We start from the raw sequence: 19,809 nt of genomic DNA, 5'->3' as shown, positions 1-19,809 counted from the left end.
TCAATTTGTAAGTTATTACTGCAGTGTTGTAGTTATGCTTTTTTACTTTATAGGCTGTCATCAAAATCAACTGATTGTCCATTTTGACAAAGTCTGTAAGAATTAGACACTAAAATAAAATAAATACAAGAATAACTTTAACTTTATTTTTAAATGATATTTAAACAATAAAAAGTTACTGCAAGAATTATATTGTACTGTAAAGAAAACATCAGTAAATAATAATAATAATAATAATAATAATAATAATAATAATAATACTGACTATATTTTACAGTGCAACAAGATTATTGTAATAGTAAATGTTATAATTTAAATAATTGAAATATATAATTAATATTTTGGTTATCATTAAATACTCCCTTTTTATTTTACAGTGTGGTAGGATTACTGCAATCATAACATTTCTTTGTTGTTATAATAAAACAATTAAAATTAAATTATATTATAATTATTATTATTATTATTGAGTATAATACTGATATTTTATTTACAGTTATTTTGACTATTATTACAATTTAAATTATAACAAATATAAGATATGTTATAATTTAAATAATCATAATAACAAAAATGTCAGTTAAAATATATTAGATTTTCTTACAAAAATTTAACAAATCAATAAAAAATCTTCTTATTGCAATTCTTTTTTTCTCTTTTTTAATAAGCCAGTATTTATTAATAATAAACAAAATATTAATTTTATTTCATTAATAAAAGACAACATAAATTATGTTGTAATTATACATCAATATCAATTATTATTACTATTATTATTATTATTAATTTATTTTCTTATATTAAGGAAAAATACAATTAAATGCTATAATAAGAAAATATTAAATATGATGGATGTTTTTTATTTATTATTATTTATTATTATTGTTGTTGTTCATTTTATTTTATTATCAAAAGATAAATTATGTTGGAATTGCAATATGTACATTAATATCAACTATTATTATTATAATTATTATTCATTGTAATTGTTATAATATTAAGCAAAAATACAAATAAATATATTTAGCATTATTATTATTATTATTATTATTATTATTATTATTATTATATTTTATTATTAAAAGATAACAAATTATTTTGTAATTGCAATATGTACATCAACATCAATTATTATTATTATTATTATTGTTATTATTATTGCAATTTATAGTAATGCTATATAAAATATTATTTCTACTTTATTGTAAATATACCAATTACGCAAATAAATAAAAACTCTTAAATTACTGTTACATATTGCACTGTAAAATAACATTTCAGTATTTTAATAATAATAATAATAATAATAACAAAAATAATAACTAAACTTTTTTTATTTTAATCAATTTAACAAATGAGAAAAAAAAATACAATTGCAATAATCCAACTGTTCTGTAAAATAAAAAGGGAGTATTCAATAATGTAATAATAATATCTAAAATAGTATTATAAAATTGTTTTTTCTTTAATATAACAATTACAACAAATCAACAACAACAACATTTTGGCTTTTACTGAATAAAAAAGAAGATATCTATTAAATTTTCATTTTCATCAATTTTCAAGAAAATATTGAAGTATTATTATTGCATTAAGTTTTGTTTTTGTAATTTGAATAATCTAATTATAATTAATATTATTGAAATTTTGTTATGATTATTGCTTTTTTATTATTTTATTACTTTTTTATTATAATATTTATTATAAATTACATTATAAAAATAGACAAAATAATTTTATCATTAAAATACTGACTTTTTATGATATGATTATTGTAATATTCATAGGTTTTATTTACTTATATAAAATTAATATTTATTATTGTTATTATTATTAACAAATGCATTATTACATACTATTTATTTAAGAGCACAGGCGTATTACAATCAACATATTTTTTATTGATTTGTTATAATTGCAATAATTGAAGTTGAAATAATTTAAATTAATAAAAAGTGTTGATACAAATATGTCAGCTGAAGTAATGTTTGCATTATATCTAATATAATACTTATCAATTCAATATACAAAAATAATAAATAAAAACAGTAAATAAAAAATATGATTTTTGTCTATAAATATTCTGTGATTAAAACATGAATCTCAGAAAATATTTTAAAATATATTCTGACAGTTTCTTTCACTTATTAAAAAAATAATAATAATTTAATACAGCTTTACTGTAATTATAATAATATATTTTATGAAATGCTGTAATTAATGTCATATTTTATAATGTCAGAAACTCATTTCAGTCTTTGAGGAATCGATTATATTCATGATACAAACATCAATTAAAATCTGATCTCAACTTGATTTTTCATTGTGTTTTATTATTTCTGTACAAAAAATAGAGAAATTAATTACATGTTCTTCATCAATCATGACTGTGACATTTTTACACTTTGTAATAAAATGAATTATTGATGAGACACAACAATAAAAACAAACACACACTGATGTTTCTGTCTATATGGTGATTTCTGACACATTTATTCTGTTATTTGAGTGACAGAAGTTGAGCTGCAGTATTAATGTCATGAAGAGACTCAATAACATCTCACTGTTACTGATTCATCATCAGCTCAAAGCATTATGGGTAGAATCTCTCATCAGTCTGTTCTCATTCATCAACACAGTTTCACTGATGAATCAGGATAAACCCTAAACCCAGGATAGAGTGTCTGAGTGAATGTGGTCTGTTCTGTGTGGATGAGACTCATTGTGTCAGAGACGCTGTAGAAGGACAGAGTTCCTGCACTCACATCCACATACACTCCTATTCTATAGATATTATCATCATACACTCCTACTGTATGACTGATGGACACAACAGGGAGTTCAGTCAGTATGTTATTGTGTCTGAATGAGTAACTGGAGCGAGAGCAAATCAAACTCCAGGACTGATAATTATATCCAAACAAACACTCATCACTGTCTCCCTTCCTGCTGATGCTCTTATATGACACTGATATACCCACATGATAATCTCCACTCCACTCAATCTCCCAGTAACAGCGTCCACACACACTCTCTCGACACAACACCTGAGAAAACACATCAAATCTGTCTGGATGATCAGGATACAAGTGATACCCATTTGTCACCTTTCTGTTCTCCTCAGACAGTCCGAGATAATGGTTTGCTGTGTTTGGATCCAGTGTGAGAAAACAGGCATCTGAACACAAGAACAGACACATTTATAACACATCAACAATCACTACAGTGTGTGTGTGTGTGTGTGTGTTTGTAGACGTACATTTCTTCAGTCCTGCTGTAATCCTGGATTCTCCTCCATGATCCACACTAGAAAACACACACACACACACATTCAGTCACTCAACAAACTGTTGCTATGCAGTTGCCAATGTACTCAGGGTGGTTGCTAGGGAGTTTTCATGTAGTTGCTATGCAGTTGCTAAGACACTCAATGTGGTTTCTGGGATGTTACTATGTAGTGTCTAGGATGTTCTGTGTGGTTTCTAGAGTGTTTCTATGTAGTTGCTAAGGTGCTTGCTAGGCTGTTGCTATATGGTTGGTAAGTTACTTGCTGTTTGGTTGATAATACGTTCTGGGTAGTTGCTAGGGTGTTGCTATATGGTTGCTAGGGTAATTTGAGTGGTGGCTAGGCTGTTACTGTGTGGTTGCCAAGGTACACAAGGTGGTTGCTAGGGTACATGGTGTAGTTGCTAGTAGGGCTGTGTATCTGGATACGGGACTGCAGTGAATTTCAGCAGAATTGAATGAAACAGCTGTTTATTACACACTGAATACTGTAGATCATTGATAACCACAGACAGTTGAGCTCATATATTCATAAAATCATCTTCACATTGCTGGTAGATGATCACTGCACAAATAATAACACAATCTCTACCTTAAAAAAAAAAAATAAAATAAAATAAAAAATAAATTCTAAAATATGGGTAAATTCTGCAAAATCATTAACTGGAAATGACTTCTTAATGGCTGCGCCTCCCAGTGCTGTCTTTGTAAACATGGAGGGGTAAAAATGATCAGTGTTTTTGTTGATGTTTTTGTTTTTGGATCAAATGTTTATGCAGTTGCTTTTGGCCCTAAAGACATTGTATTAGACCAGTGTTTCCCATCCTTTTTTTTTAGATGCGGCACCCATTGGAAATTGTAACTAATTTGTGGCACCCTATCACAATACTTTAATTTCTAAGTTCGATATGAGACCTTGTAGGGCTGTGATTATGACAAAAATCATAATTGTCGATTATTCCATTGAAATTGTAATTTAGATTATTAATTATGATTATAATTATAATATATTACAATATATAATATAACATATTATATATTACTTTATTAATGGCTTTATACCATTGTTTGAAGCAACTGCATGCCCCATTTTAAGTTTCTTGTTTAAATCTAAAAAAAGAAACAGAAATAAAACCCTTAAGATAACCTGTAAGAAAAATACACACTTTGATTAATTTGTGTAGCCCTAATAACTTGAAAAGTATAGAACTGCAGAATATACTGCCATACAGTTGTTGATTTTTTTTGTTTTGTTTTTGTTTTGTTTTTTGCCAATTATACAAATAATGTTAAGTCCTAGAAAGCTATTATTATCCAAACACGTGAGCATAATGTAGCGATTAGCAGATCAATGAATGAGATGGCAGCATTACCTGAGTTGCCCATATACATAGATGTTTCCTCTCGGCTCATTTGGACTGAGTGGACTTTGCTGTTCTGATGAAAATTAATGCCATACGAGTGGAGCGCTCACTGAGCAGAGCGCACATGCATAGAGTGGGATCATAGCCTATGCAGAGCATCACACCACGTGAAAGTGAAACCTGAGCGGTGAACTCATTTTCGGCAACCATAATTTCGGTGGATCGCTAATATTTTGTGACATCAGATATGGATATTATACGATAGATCATTTTTTGACCACTTTAGCAATTTAAAAATCTTAAAGGATTTTTGCATGGCACCCCTTCTCTCGACAGATGGGACCCCAGAGTGCCGTCGCCCCTGGTTGGGAAACACTGTTTTAGACAACCACAAACCGAACTACACGGCGTCAGTAGATGCATAAATGTATCTGCTTCATATTGTTATGTTTGGTCTAACGGAGATGTCTTACGTCACCGTGTTCTGAACTAGTACATGCTCATACCGGTAATCTCATTTTGCATTCTTGCAGAGGAGATTACTGGTAATTTACTGGTAATGTTACAACTTCTCATTCCAGTAAATTGCCAGAAACATCCTGTTCACACATGATTTCTTAATTTACCGGTACAGACTGTATGTGTGAAAGGGGCTAATAACAGGTAAATAAATTTGCTGATTGTCAAACACTGTAAAGTATCAAACACTGTGACATTTTTTTTGTCGTAAATGTCTTGCTATCGTTAGAGGCATCAGCAACAGGCAATATTTTTGAATATCATCGATACACAATACTATCATCTGTCAGCACAACCCTAAACAGTGTTTGACGGGGCTTTCAACACTAGGCTTTCAACACTAGCAATTTTGGTGTTCACCCAAAGTTCACTTGATGTCAGAGATTGGTTTGTTTGGATAATGTGAACACTGAACTCATGTACACACCAGCAAACCAAACCCTAGAAGGGGTGGAAGTTCAGGTGGTTATAGTATGGTTAGTTTCTGAGAGCAGTTATACTAAATCATGGAAGTGAGCCGAAGTGAGAGAATTTATATATTATTTCCACTTGCCATCAACATAATTTGACTCTATTCTTATTGTTTGAATCTCTATATAAATTTGTGACAAATAGACACATGTCCCACTCTGTGTTGTAAGGTCCACACAATTGGCCCAATGGAGGTATCCAATGGTGGATGAAGGTTTCTTGCATGTTGGGTCTTTCCAGCATGCAAAGTTATTAAATTTAGATTAAATTTGAATCTGACTCCATTTTATGATCTAATCTGACTCCATTTTATTATGACCTTGAATATAGCTTAGAATCTGATGATCCTATTTGCTCTTTAATATTATTGTACTCGTTCATTCGGGTGCTCATATTGCTCAAAGATATCGCTTTGGCCGTTAGCGTACCTTACGGTCACATTCTCATCAGTCTCAGATATTAGACAGAGGTAATTGACTAATACTTTAGACGGCCGCCCCTATGCTTGCTCATTCTAAAAGTACCTTTGTTTAGTCCCCATAGATCTGTACACACTTGAATAAAGCAACATTATCTAACAATCTGAATTTGCATTGATCAAGTCCTAGACTTGATCGTTTGCACCTTTTTGGGGACAGATGGTAATTTGCATGAAAGACACTGGAAAACAGTACACCGTCAACAGTGAGCAAAATATCTCTGAACTCTTAGGATCTGTTCACCTTTTAGTTTACTTCTTGTGAGAATGAGATCATTGTACCAGACACACAGTGACAGTTCAAATGATATCAAACATGACTATGGATATCACTTGTATTCATGTAGGACATTATATTATGCTATTGACCATTTTAAGTGAGCTGAGTGAGAGGAGATGGGTGAGGGGAAGTGGATGGAAGGAACAGGTAGAAAGGGACTTTTCTCACATCTTCTCTCAGTGAGATGTGGAAACAAATGTCTATATCGTAATACACTGTGTGTGTATTGTCCGTCTCAGAAGATCAAAGTGTCTGAGGTTCTGTAAACCTTACAGTGTTAATGTTTTAAAAACAAATTTACAAAACATACACACTTGAGGCAAGATTTCCATCTGTGCCTTTATTACAAAGCCTCAAAAGTATTTGGACACTAAGTCTTAGCTACAAGTAGACTGCCTTTAGGCAGTGAAGAGTTCGATCAGCCATCTTACTACTCCCTACCAGCAAAGAGCACTATTGAGTCACAGCTAAACCCGCTGACCTAAAATCACCCAATTTTAAGCGTATCAGTCACACAGGACTAGTTTTTAGGATATGTGTATGTAAATTAATTTTTACTTAAAATGTTATCTGCAATGTTTATCATCTTTTCGGCAGGATAAGTGATGTTTTGAAATTGTTCAGGTGGGTGTCAGTTGCGCACTTGCCGACACAGTTAACTGATCCAACAAAAAATATATTTTTCTCTAAGGGATTATGCAGAAAATATTAAACATGAACATATATCTGGTATTAGTATCTGAAATTGATTCGAATATGCAATAAATAATACAATACAAGCGTCTGATACTATATTGCTCTATGCTGTATTGAAATTCAAATCTTGTAAATAAAGATTGATGTCTTTAGATCTGTACCATATGTAATTAGTCAGCGTTATTTCTCCAAGTTATGATGTGTATTTTAATGTCCCTAACTGAGCAACACCTATTTCAAACTCTAAAAAATTTGGTTATATTAAGTGCCTTAAATTACAATATCTGACTATAACACTACCTGATTTTGCTCAGTTTCATCAATAAAAATAGTCTGAAACAAAGTCACATCTCTATTCAAACACAACTGTGTTTTTCGTCAACAACATTTTCACCATCGAAAACAAGACGATAAAAAAATTAAAAACTGACAAAAATAAGGTTGTGAGTCCTGTATTTGAGTCCTTAATACAGTTACGTTCACACATAGTGGTTATTTACACATAGTTTTATATCCAGTCAGTTTTGTGTTTTATGCACGGCTCAAATGCTCCGCTCATCACCCAAATATGAAAGCTGAAAAAACATTCAGTTTTATGGACATCACCATCTTTGATATTACTTTGGTGACTCTTGCTATGGTTATTAGTAAGGAATATGGGCTTAACTCCCGTTGCATGTTCATACAGACAGTATTCGAGATGCTACTGTAAGATGCTGTGACAAACAATTTTTTACACTTATCCTGTCATTTCTTCTTAACAAAATAAATGTTGTACTAGAAAAATTAATTTCTTAGTTTCTGCATGTTCTAAGAGTGATACGTGTTGCCTGACTTTAATGATGCGTATCTTCAGCACAGTTTGCAGTGCAGGCTACAATATTAATAATAATAATTTTTTGTCTCTTAGAAATGCACATTTGAAAGTAGCTTGAGTTGACAGTAGTAGTACCTTGAGTAAGGATGCAGATGTTAATTTATGTGTATTATGAAAATCAATAATATCTGTAAACGAAAATGTAGCAACCTCATTTTTAAATTGTGAAATTGAATTATTCTGACTGTTTAAGTTTTATTAAATTTAACCATTGGTCTTCTATAGTAGCATACACTGAGATCATGATGACCACAGTTAAAATGTAAATACCATGGCAAAAATGTATCTAAATGGTTTCTAGGTTTGTATTTGTATGAAAAACAATAGTTTAAAAACATTTAGTATAAATGCACAAACATTATAGCTTAAAAACTGGCCTTACATACCACACAGAATTGACATGCTTCATGTAAATCATACTCTTTGTTTTTGTTTTTTTCTTGTAAAAATAATTGAGATGATACCACTGCTGCATCCTTCAGTAGTGGATAGAAATAAAGCAAAAGCCAATTCCATTGGCTAGTGTTCATATATTACCATCCATCCGCATTTTGATTTTACTTTTTCTCACTTTTTTTTGGTTAACAGTATTGGCTAGGTTTAGGGTAGGATTTAGTATAGGTGGTTCATGATTTCCAAACAAGATAAAGCATTAACCTTTGAACACTATTTATTTAATTTCACTTGCAACTTTTTTTTTTTTTTTTTTTGGCTTGGCAGTGTCATATTTTTGTGCTAGATTTTGTAAAATAGCTCAAGTACAGACATTATAACTCAACTTAAAGGAGAAGTCCACTTCCAGAACAACAATTCACAAATAATTCACTCACCCCCTTGTCATCCAAGATGTTCATGTCTTTCTGTCATCAGTCATAAAGAAATTATGTTTCCCTATCTGTCATACACTCCGAGTTGTGTCCAGTGTACGACACTAGGGGTCGCCCTTGGGAGCCCAAACACCTCTGATAGTTGGAGAAAAAGCCAATGAAATTGGGTGTGCAGAATTTGCATAGCTGGCCACGCCCCGGGCATCCGGGTATAAATAGGGCAGCGCATGCTCTGCTCACTCATTCTGTTTCTTCAGAGCCGAATACAGCGTCTCTCTATGAGAAGCTGCACCATTCACCTCTTCGTCGTTGGATTCATGGTGCAAGCAGCGGTCTCTCCCTTCTCAAACACATATAAGTGTTGTGAGAGTTCCCCTGTGTGCTTCGACGGCGATCTTGAAGAGCAATCTTCCTTCTAAAAGAGCAATTTCTCTGAAAGAGCTGGCACGGTTGGGACTGTGTGTTGGTAAACATGCCTTCCCTCCATGTCATCCTGGTTGCGGCTTACCTTCCCAAACGATCGACACGACCGTTGTGTTCAGTGTTAAGTTATGTTCACGCTGATGCAGTGTTTGTTGTTGACTCATGTTTTGCTTGCGAGAACATGATCATGGGCACGCTTTGCTCGTGAGCCACGTGCTTTTACGTGAAGCCGCAGCTTACCCTGACTGCTTCCCGCTCTGGTCCTTCTACTTCCGGGTACGAGGCCGTTGCGATGTGCGTCGGTGGCGAGCATTAGGAAGCAGGGAAGGTTCCGCTGAGTGAAAACCCTGCAAACCTCTCGCTCCTCGCATCCCCCGATCGAGCTTCCGGACGAGTTTGTTAGTCTGTCTCAGTGCAGCTGACTTTCTTATTCGGAGCTCCTGAATGGGCGAAAATGGTTAGCGGCAGCATCGCTAGGAGGGTGTAAGCTGTTTGAAGCTGAAGTTGAGCAAACCTCTGTGGGGGGCTGATTCTCAGTTTGAGGCGGACGCTAAAATGGCGGCCGTGCCGTGCCCCCATTTCCCAGTTCGGTCCTTCTGGCGACACCGTGATAGAATTTGCACGCAAGTTCTTCACGGTGGTAAAAAGAGCAGACAGAGGCCATCATGTATCCAGCCTCAGCCGTGGGTCGGGCTCCGGCCCTGTACCCCCGACTACTCCTGTCTGTTCATCGCCACGGACGGCCCCCTATAGAACTGTTTACAAAGTGAACGCGCAAAGACTAAGAATGTACGAGTAAGTCAAATGCTGTTTACAAACAAAAAGGTACCACAATGTCAGACGATTCTGAAGTTGTAGGAGAAAATAAGATGGAGTTTTCCGCCATACTCAGTACACAGATGATGAACTTACACATGATTCGTAGTAGTGATGGGAAGTTCAGATCGTTTTACCAACTCGGACCTTTGAGTCTCATTCAGCAAAATGAACAAATCTTTTTTTGGGTCATTTTGTTCATTTTAGCAAAATAAGCGTCACGTGACAGCCCCATAAGATTCGAATGAACAAATTCGAAAAACCCAAAGACTCGAAACAGGTGAACTAATTCCAGTACAGAACCGAATGGGATGTTGCACATGCGTGACTGAACAAATCACTCCCCGAGACGACTCGTTCTTCCTAAGTCACATTAAAGATTCGTTCAAAATGAAAGAATAGTTCAAGAACGATCCATTACTGATTTGTAGCATCGTGGATACGCATCCCAGAACCTGTGCTACCCGAGCTTTTGTGCTTAAAAAGTATACACTGTTTCGCTAGATAAGACCCTTCTTCCTCGGCTGGGATCGTTTAGAGCCCTTTGAAGCTGCATTTAAACTACATTTTGGAAGTTCAAAATCAGGGGCACAATTGAAGTCCATTATATGAAGAAAAATCCTGAAATGTTTTCCTCAAAAACCATAATTTCTTTATGACTGAAGACAGAAAGACATGAACATCTTGGATGACAAGGGGGTGAGAAAATTATTTGTAAATTGTTGTTCTGGAAGTGGACTTCTCCTTTAACCTATGTAAGTTAATTTATAGTTTAGCAATAGTTTACCTCTTAACACTGTGAAACTCATCAAAACTAACACCTTTCTTCTTGGTCTTTTTTGCAGATGCCAAATGGGAATTAAATAGTTTGGCTGTCCGACCTGTTACCTACACATACACCATCCTGTCCGTTACCTACAGTTCATTATATGAAGTTATTATTTTTACTTTTTTTTTTTTTATTATTCCTCAGCTAATTTCTCAGCTGTTCTGTTCAAGACATTGTTTGGACTGAGGAGACCAATTCCTGTAGTTGCACAGAATTAAATATAAATAAACTAGATAGTAAAGTTCGTAGACAAACTTTAAGTTGGCTTGAAAAAGCCTAACCAGAAAGTTTTAAAAGTTTTAAGTGGCGTTTGACTGTTTTCAGTTTAAAATAGTTTAGATTAAAGTCTGAATGTTTTGAAGGCAATACAGTCTATTAGAAAAACAGATACATATGGTGTTGCTGTGTGGTTGCTAGGTTACTCAGGGTGGTTGCTAGGGTACCTGAGGTGGTTGCTAGGGTGTTGCTATGTGGTTGCTAGGGTATCCAGGGTGGTTGCTAGGGCGGTTGCTAAGGTGTTGCTAGGCAGTTTCTAGGGTACTCAGCGTGATTGCTAGGGTGTTGCTATGTGGTTGCTAGGGTATCCAGGACGGTTGCTAGGGTACTCAGGCTAGTTGCTAAGGTGTTGCTAAGCGGTTGCTAGAGTATTCAGAGTGGGTGCTATTTAAGTCGCTAGGTGGTTGCTATGCTACCTGGCGTGGTTGCTAAGGTGTTGCTAGGCGGTTGCTAGGGTACTCAGGGTGATTGCTATGGTGTTACTATCATGTTGTTACCATGATTAGCAAGTTATTAGCATGTTGCTAGCATGTTTAACATGTTACTAGCATGTTTCTAACATGATTAACATGTTACTAACACGATTCTAGCATGATTAGCAAGTTGCTAGCATGTTACTAGCATGATTAGCATGTTACTAGCATGATTCTAACATGGTTAGCAAGTTACTAACATGTTTCTAGGATGATTAACATGTTACTAGCATGATTTTATCATGATTAGCAAGTTACTAACACGATTAACATGTTACTAGCATGTTTCTAGCATCTTTAGCATGTTACTAGCATGATTCTAGCATGATTATCAAGTTATTAGCATATTCTGGCATGATTAGCATACTGCTAACATGATTTAAATAGATTAGAAATATTAGATGAGTTTGCATGAGTCTAAATGGATTAGTAGCAGTACATAGAAGTGAAGCTTGATTTAGTCTCAAAGGATTCTTGGAGTTTAGATTCGAATTTTGAAGGTTGGAGTTGGCTTATTTGAACATTCTGTCAATGTAAGTCTATGGGTTTTTTGGTGGTTTTGACAGTCTATCTATGGTTAGCAACCAAAATCATGCTAGCAACTTGTTAATCATGTTAGAAACATGCTAGCATCATGCCAATAACTTGCTAATCATGCTAGAAACATGCTAGCAACTTTGCTAATCATGCTAGAAACATGCTACCAACTTGTTAATCATGCTCGAAACATGTTAACGACATGCTAATCATGCTAGAAACATGCTAGTAACTTGCTAATCATGCTAGAAACATGCTAGCAACTTGCTAATCATGTTAGAAACATGCTAACAACTTTGCTAATCATGCCAGAAACATGCTAGCAGCTTTGCTAATCATGTTAGAAATATGCTAGCAACTTGATAATCATGCCAAAAACATCCTAGCAACTTTGCTAATCATGCTAGAAACATGTTAGCAACTTGCTAATCATGTTAGCAACTTGCTAATCATGTTAGAAACATGTTGGCAACTTGTTAATCATGTTAGAAACATGTTAGCCGCTTTGCTAATCATGTTAGAAACATGCTAGCAACATGTTAGTCACTTGCTAACCATGTTAACAACATGCTAGCAACATGCTAATCATGATAGTAACTTGTTAATCATGATGAAAACATGCTAGCAATGTGCTAGTAACATGCTAATCATGCTTACAACATGCTATTACCTTGGTAATCATGCTAACAAAATGCTATTAACATGCTATTCATGTTAGAAACATACTAGCAACATGCTAATCGTGTTAACAACATGCTAGTAACATGCTAATAATGCTAGCAACACACTAGTAACATGTTAATCCTGCTAGAAACGTGTTAACAACAAGCTAGTAACATGTTAGCCATGTTAAAAACATACTAATCAGGCTAGAAACATGCTAATAACTTGCTAATCATGCTAACAACATTCTAGTAACTTGCAAATTATGTTAACAACATGCCAATCATGCTAACAACATTGTAATCAGCCTATAAAAATACAAGCAATAAGCTAATTATGCTAAAACATGTTAACAACATGTTAAATCATGTAAGCAATGTGTTAAATCATGCTAGCTGCTTCCATACTTTTACAGCTGCTTCAAACTTTCAGGCTAGGCTTTCTCAAGCCAACTTAAAGTTTGTTCTCAAACTTTACTCATCTAGTTTATGTTGTTTTTGTACTGTTTTCAGGTAAGTAGGATTTTAATAATTTGCAAATCATTGCATTTGTTTTTTATTTACATTTAGACAACAACCAAACTTTTTTTGAAACATTGTAAAAATTAATGGATTTTTTTTCATTAGTATGAAGTATACTGACAATTTAATTTTCTTTGAAACTGTGGTTAAACAATAGATCAAGAACTGTTAGTGTATTAACCCATCTGACCCAAGATATTTATTGGATTTTATTTCCCATTCTATCACTCCCCTACCTTCCTTGTTACTAAACATGTAACAAATGCCCAAAAACATGGAGAAAATATCGGTTAATAATGTCTGTGTCACACTAGTTAGTAAAAATTGGCTCCCGGTTCATATTGTTTTGTTGAAAGTTTGTTGTATTACAGTTTCCATGTGGTAATTATCCGGATTGCGTAGCACTGTTTCAAGCTTGGTGAATATTATGTAAGCACAGTAGGTAGAAAGTTATGTCAATTTTATTTTTACTGCATGTTTACAGTGAAGTAGTGACTGCTGTGTTAATTAGATTAAGAGGCGGTATTATATTCAGTACAGTAGCTATTTATATGTATAAATAAGTGCATGATTTTTTTTATTTGAAGGAAAAAATATCAGTAGCATACGAGAATAACATATTTAATCGCAGAAGAGAAAATGCTTGACATTTTAAATACGTATACTATTTGGGTGAGTGTGTGTGTGTGTGTGTGTGTGTGTGTGTGTAAATATATGCAAACATATATTAATATAATATGTATATAAAATTAACTGGCCCAGATCTGGCATGGTACTGGACTAGATCCAGTATGGTACTGGCCCTGGTCCGGATTGTTACTGGATCAGATCTGGCTTGGTACTGGACCAGATCTGGCTTTGTACTGGACCAGAACCGGTATGGATCCGTCCCAGATCCGGCCCTCATTTGAGCCAAATCACCATATAGAAGTCCACATCTGGTCCGGAGCTGGCCCAGTTCTGGTCCAGATGCAGAAAAAAAACGGATCCGAGCCGGTATTGGCCCGTTGTGCCAAAGGAGACCGGCCCGAGTCTGTTGTGCAGATCTGGCCCAGAACTTCCGATGCGTCTGGGCCAGATCTGGGCCAGATGATTTTTGCTATCTGGGCCTGACTCTGTCTGTGTCAACTTTCACAAGATTTTAGCCTAGAATTTTAGAGAAAATGAAAAGCAAAGTCTGTCACATAGCACTGACCATTCTTTCACATTTAACCCTTTCACGCGTACGATCACACCAGTGTGATCATTCTTGGCTGGTCCCTGAAGCGTACGATCACACCGGTGTGATTCGAACGTTCAGCGCGTCACATGATCAACTGCTGAATTCAAATCTGCTTTGGCGCTTTGGCTGGCGCTGAGCCAAATCGGACGCGCTGAGCCCTTGTCATATTATCGCAACTGTTCCATGTTTTCAACCATATAATACTTATTTTAGGTTCCAGACATTTAAATACACATGAGTCCTAGTAAAACAATGCATTTATAGTTAGCAAAATATACGTCGATGTCTATGGAAGCGGCAATAATGATCCTTACAAATGTAATCTGACAACATGTTTTATTGGTACATACACATTGTGTAGGTAACTATAAAGTTTACTCTGCTCTTCTCCAAGCTCGCCAGAGACTTACTTTTAATGTTTTTCGGGAGGAGAGGATGAACGTTGATGTTTTGTAAATCCCACAGCTGGGATTCAGCGCAAACTAACATGGCGGCGCCCATCACTCGGCATAGATCAAATAACACGCTCATTATAAAAGTGTTTAAACCCCCAAATACATTTACTTAAACATATTTCAGAATCGGAATATCAGATATTTCATAATACAGTGAGCACGTTTGTGAATATTAATAATTAAAAGGAAAAAAACAATATAAAAGTGATATGTGTGTCATACAGCGCTATTGTGGCTTTGTTGTGTCACGTGACAAACACGACGTGTCGCCATGAAAGCAATAAGGCTATACGTTCTAAACGGTCGCCTAAAAAAACTCACCTTGGGGGCTCACCTAGAATATTTTCAACTCACGTGTGAAAGGGTTAAACAGGCATTATTCAAATTCCTTCAGAGATTTTACAGCAAGATTTCTATTCATACTTCTTCAGAATGCCCAAGACTCTGTCTGTGTCAAGTTTCACAAGATTTTAGTCAAGATTTGTACAGAAAATGAATGACAAAGTCTGTCACAATGCATTATACAGCACTGACCATTCTTTCACATTTTTTACAGGCATTATTTAAATTCCTTACATTACATTTACATTTAGTCATTTAGCAGACGCTTTTATCCAAAACGACTTGATAAAATGAGGACAATGGAAGCAATCAAAATCAACAAAAGAGCAATGATATGTAAGTGCTATGACAAGTCTCAGTTAGCCTAACACAGTACATATAGCAAGGTTTTTTTTTTTAATTATATAAAAAAAATAAAATTAAAAGAGAGAATAGAAGAGGAATAGAGCAGGCTAATATTAGAGGCATTTTTACTTTGCTTTTTGTTAATTGTATAATTAATAAAAAGAAAACAGACAGAATACAAAAAGAATAGAGAAGACAGTGAACTAGAGTTTTTTTGTAAGAAAACAAGCAGTTAGTAAATTATATTTATATACAGGCTGCTTGAAAGTTTGTGAACCCTTTACAATTTCAATCTCCTCAAACCACATTCTGTATCAAGATCTCTCTGCTCTTGTAACAAATTGCTTCTTTCTGTTTAAAGACAAAGGGTGACCGAGCTTTTGCAAATGTAGCACCTAAGCAGTGGATGCACTTCCAGTTGCCATGAGATCCTCTTCCACGTTGAACACTTTTAAATCTAGATTGAAGATGAATTTATTCTCTTTAGCCTATGGTGTGGCCTGAGATTATTGGGGGCATATTGTTGTTTATGGTTTATCTTGCATGCTTGTATTTCTATTTTATGAGTTTTATTTATTTGTCAGTACTTTTTATATTGTTATTTATGTTTTATATATTGTACAGCACTTTGGTACAACGCTTGCTGTTTTAAAATGTGCTTTATAAATAAACGTGAACTTGAACTTTAAGAAAAGGTCTGTATCAATGATACCAATACTACTGATGTCCCTTGAAAATTGTTTTTTTCCTAATATTTAACCATTAACTATAGCCATTCAGCATTATGTACGGAAAGCACACACTCTGTTTCTCGCACTCTTTCTCCTTTACAGACGCACACACAGAAACATACACTTTATCAGTATAGTTTAGCAACTTAAAAGCTGCATGATATATTTTACAAGCGAGGTGACAACGGAGCTGTACAGCGATTAATTTCTCTCTCTAATAACTTTCATAAGTCTGCTATCAACAGCTCAAGCCTCCGTTATTCTAAAATGAGGTTTCTGAATTAGCAACGGAGGCACTGAATGAGATGCATAAGAAGTTAATCCTACTCACAACAGTGTTTTAAGTACAAAAAAAATGTACGAAAGCCTTGAAATATATCACCTGATCTATGTCTTGAGGTGTGGTAACTGTAGTATAAGATGAATAATTAATATAACTCCGGGTGATGCAGCCATGAAGCAGGTGTGCATTATTTTTCTAATAATTTAATTATTCAGTCAAATATTCCTTAAATAATTGAGAGCTTTCAATTTTAACATTTATTAGACTTATAAATAAAAATAACAACTTCTAATTTAAATGAACTTAAAACAATCTTCACCTAAACTCATTATAATAAATGTCATATTTGGCCCTTCAGCAAGTAGGAAATATACAGAAATTGAATAAAGTTATTAAAAAACTAAATTCTATAATTAAATATAGATTAACCCTTAGAGCTGTAAAAGTAATTGATTTTATTTTTTGTAGTTTTTCTTTGATTTATAGACATCACAGCAGCTGGGTTATTAGATTATTTTGGCTGCTATTTCTTTAAGATCTGCTGCTGAACATGACTTAACTAATGATATAACTACCACTGCATGCTCGTAGTTTTGTGCTTTGATATGAAATGACACCGCCACCACATTTGTGCATGCAGTTGAAGAGTACACACTACCAGCACAGTATAACAGCTGACAGCTTTGGGACAATTTTCTAGCCATAGCTCAGACGCGGCTTGACATTGGGCCTGTTTTAGGTTTCTCCTTATTTTTATATTTAGGCATCCATTAATAATTATGGTGATGACAAAAATTGGCACACTTGTGAAAACAACATGAGACTTCACTTTCGCTTTCGAGACTCAGACGGCGTTTAGTGTCTCAGCCAGCAGCAATGCCTTCAGCGCAGTTGTAAGTGATCCGCATTCAAGAACGAGACGGCAGAAAGCTTGATTTCTCTTGCTTGTTTGTAATGTTTTGTTAATATTCTGACTGCACACAAATAAAAGTAGACCTTTTACAGTACCTAATGATGTATTACTCTTACCTTTGTGAGAAAAATTTAAAAGTGCAAATTGTTTTTAAATTGTTTCCACTGAAAAAAAATAAAAATAAATAAAAATCAAGTGTTTGCACTGGCTCCATGTCAAAGCGCACTTCAGCTTCCACTCTCCGCACAAATGTTTGGATATGTGCCTAATAGCGCACATTTATCTAGGTTTGACGTTTAAAATAGTATTGTTATATACTTGAACTGATTTTACATATATAGATTTTATTTTAGGCAAGTCGTGATGATTTGAAAAGGCAAATGGATCAAACAGAACAGTCTTCCGCTGGCCGTTGTTTGTTACTTTTAAAACAAAAACGAATATTTAACGAACAAAACATTAGAAAAAGTTTTCTGAATTAACTTAATTTAAAAAAAATGAAACAAAATATTATCACTTTGCCATTACATACAAAACAGAATAGCTGATATAGTAGTATAAGCTGTTTTGGTAGAAGGGGGGAAAAAACCTCGGGTCGGAGGTTTAATGCATGTAATGGCTTTAATGCATGTGTGCGAAACTGAACTAAACAACTTGTTGTTAATGAGGTTTTTAACGTGCATAGATGTGTCTCTCTTTTGTAGTATGTGTGGTGAATCCATGGGTGAATCACAGGGAAAGCAGTACCAGAGCAACAAGAGCCTTGACTCACTCGTGTTGCCAGATCTTGGTAGAAACCATAAAAAATGAAGTAAATCCAAATGCTTTATGCTAAAAATATTACCAACATATAGTGACTCGTGTCTGCTTAGTTTGATAACTCCATAAACCCGATTGCTTTTCCATCCAAGCTTGAACAACAAGCCCAAAAAGCGCTTGTAATGGGTGATAATGGCAACACAGACAGCACGCACTCTGTGAAGCAGGATGAATAAACATAAACAAAACACAATGCCTCTGTGCACAATAATCGCAGTTGTCTGAACTGACCACAGTTAGATGAAATAACCACGATCAGACGGTTATTTAATAATCACGACAGGCCTAGTTGTGAGTGGGGTGTATATGTAATATATAAATATCTATATCTATATCTATATGTATATCTATATATTATTATATATACAGTTATTTCCGTCTTATTTCTATCTTGTATCTCCAATAATTGTAAGTAATTTATTGATATTTTTGTTTGTACAAGGAATCTGATAACAGCCAGTACTCCACACAGAGATCATATCATCATTCAGTCAGTCTGGAATGATATGAAGAAACAGAAAATGTACACTTAGTTTTGCAGGTAGGTTTCTTGAAGCACCTTGGAGACGTAATCACAGTTCATCTGGATTGTCTCAGTTTTTTGTTTCTTCATGTCATTTCAGATGATGGTGAGATCAGATCTCTGTGTGGAGCACTGGCTGTTAGACTCCTTGTGCAAGCAAAAATCTCAATGGATTATTACAATTAATGGCAAAATGAATGTTTGGAAATGTAAACTGATATTTTATACTGACACACTACAGCAAAAGATAGAAATAACACATTAAACCATTTAAAAAAAAAAAAAAAATACTAGTAGCCCAAGACTTCCACACAGTATATAAATATGTGTGTGTGTGTGTGTGCAAATATGAGTATATGTGTACAGTATATATATATATAGCACATAGTCACTGAAGAGTTGAAATAGAAAAGTCTAAAATCTTCCTGGTAGACATACTTGAGTTTGTCCAGTGAGCAGGTTGAATCCAACAGTTTTTCAGTGAGTAGTTTGACTCCTGAATCTCCTGGGTGATTGTAGCTCAGATCCAGCTCTCTCAGGTGTGAGGGGTTTGAACTCAGAGCTGAAAACACATAACGACAGCCTTTCTCTGTCACCATACAGCCAGACAATCTGAAAACACAGCAATAGTCCATGTGACAATCAGACAAATCTCTCACACATTTTAGTCATAAATTATTCATATATGGTTGTGTTATAACAAATGTATATGGAAAAAAAATTAAATGTCATGTACACATTATAAATCATATGGAATGGCAGTGGAGTTGTGTCACCAGTGTTACTGGAAAAACATCACAGTTTAACATAACTTTCTGTTTTTATCTATTTGATGTCATTT

General features: G+C 34.4%; 1 protein-coding gene across 2 annotated transcripts in view; it reads right to left on the bottom strand.

Annotated features, from left to right (window-relative positions):
• LOC127158771 (stonustoxin subunit beta-like) overlaps positions 1-19,592 on the bottom strand; it is a 77,097-nt gene extending 57,505 nt beyond the window's left edge. Inside the window, exons 1-3 of one of the 2 annotated variants that reach the window (XM_051101782.1) lie at positions 19,407-19,592; positions 3,260-3,306; positions 3,048-3,178 (exon numbers count right to left, since the gene is read on the bottom strand). In XM_051101782.1, coding sequence (XP_050957739.1) covers positions 3,048-3,178; positions 3,260-3,306; positions 19,407-19,567 — 339 coding nt within the window. In that variant the 5' untranslated portion in view covers positions 19,568-19,592. Of the gene's footprint in view, positions 1-2,312; positions 3,179-3,259; positions 3,307-19,406 lie in introns of those variants that run through there. The other variant, XM_051101783.1, reaches the window with a different exon arrangement.
• Positions 19,593-19,809: the final 217 nt, after the last annotated feature.

Source organism: Labeo rohita, unplaced genomic scaffold (assembly GCF_022985175.1).
Source record: "Labeo rohita strain BAU-BD-2019 unplaced genomic scaffold, IGBB_LRoh.1.0 scaffold_170, whole genome shotgun sequence".
NCBI classification, from domain to species: domain Eukaryota; kingdom Metazoa; phylum Chordata; class Actinopteri; order Cypriniformes; family Cyprinidae; genus Labeo; species Labeo rohita.
This window is presented reverse-complemented; position numbering and strand designations above follow the sequence as displayed.